This window comes from Pterocles gutturalis, unplaced genomic scaffold, assembly GCF_000699245.1.
Source record: "Pterocles gutturalis isolate BGI_N339 unplaced genomic scaffold, ASM69924v1 scaffold7473, whole genome shotgun sequence".
Taxonomy (NCBI): domain Eukaryota; kingdom Metazoa; phylum Chordata; class Aves; order Pterocliformes; family Pteroclidae; genus Pterocles; species Pterocles gutturalis.
The window spans coordinates 15,855-16,182 of record NW_010125483.1 but is presented as its reverse complement, the minus strand read 5'-3'; the positions used below and the strand labels follow the sequence as shown (position 1 = coordinate 16,182).

At 56.1% G+C, this 328-nt stretch overlaps 1 protein-coding gene across 1 annotated transcript in view; it reads left to right on the top strand.

Annotated features, from left to right (window-relative positions):
• Positions 1-328, top strand: part of LOC104465509 (regulatory-associated protein of mTOR) — a gene marked incomplete at both ends in the record, with an annotated part of 31,494 nt that overhangs the window by 18,754 nt on the left and 12,412 nt on the right. Inside the window, one exon of the mRNA XM_010078580.1 lies at positions 279-328. Coding sequence (XP_010076882.1) covers positions 279-328 — 50 coding nt within the window. The remainder of the gene's footprint in view (positions 1-278) is intronic.

Genomic DNA, 328 nt, shown 5'->3' with positions numbered 1-328 from the left:
CAGCCGCTGGAGGGAAGGGGCTGGTGTGGGGTTAGACGGAGCCGTTCCCCGTGCGGGTGCTCCCTGGTAAGCGTTTGCTGGATAAAAAAGTAGTAAAACCACCCCATGTGTTGGGAACTGCACAGGGGTTTATTTTTCCTATACATTTTTAAACACCCACACGGATGGAGAGCTTAGCTCCCTTTAACCCAGGAGTGCAGCTGTATTAGCTAACGAAGGGCTGCGGCCGGTGTTGTGCGGTCTGGGCTGTTCAGGACTCCGCTGTGTTCTTTCTCTAGGCAACGGTCAACGCTCGCCCCCAGCGCATCCTGGACACGTCCTCGCTGAC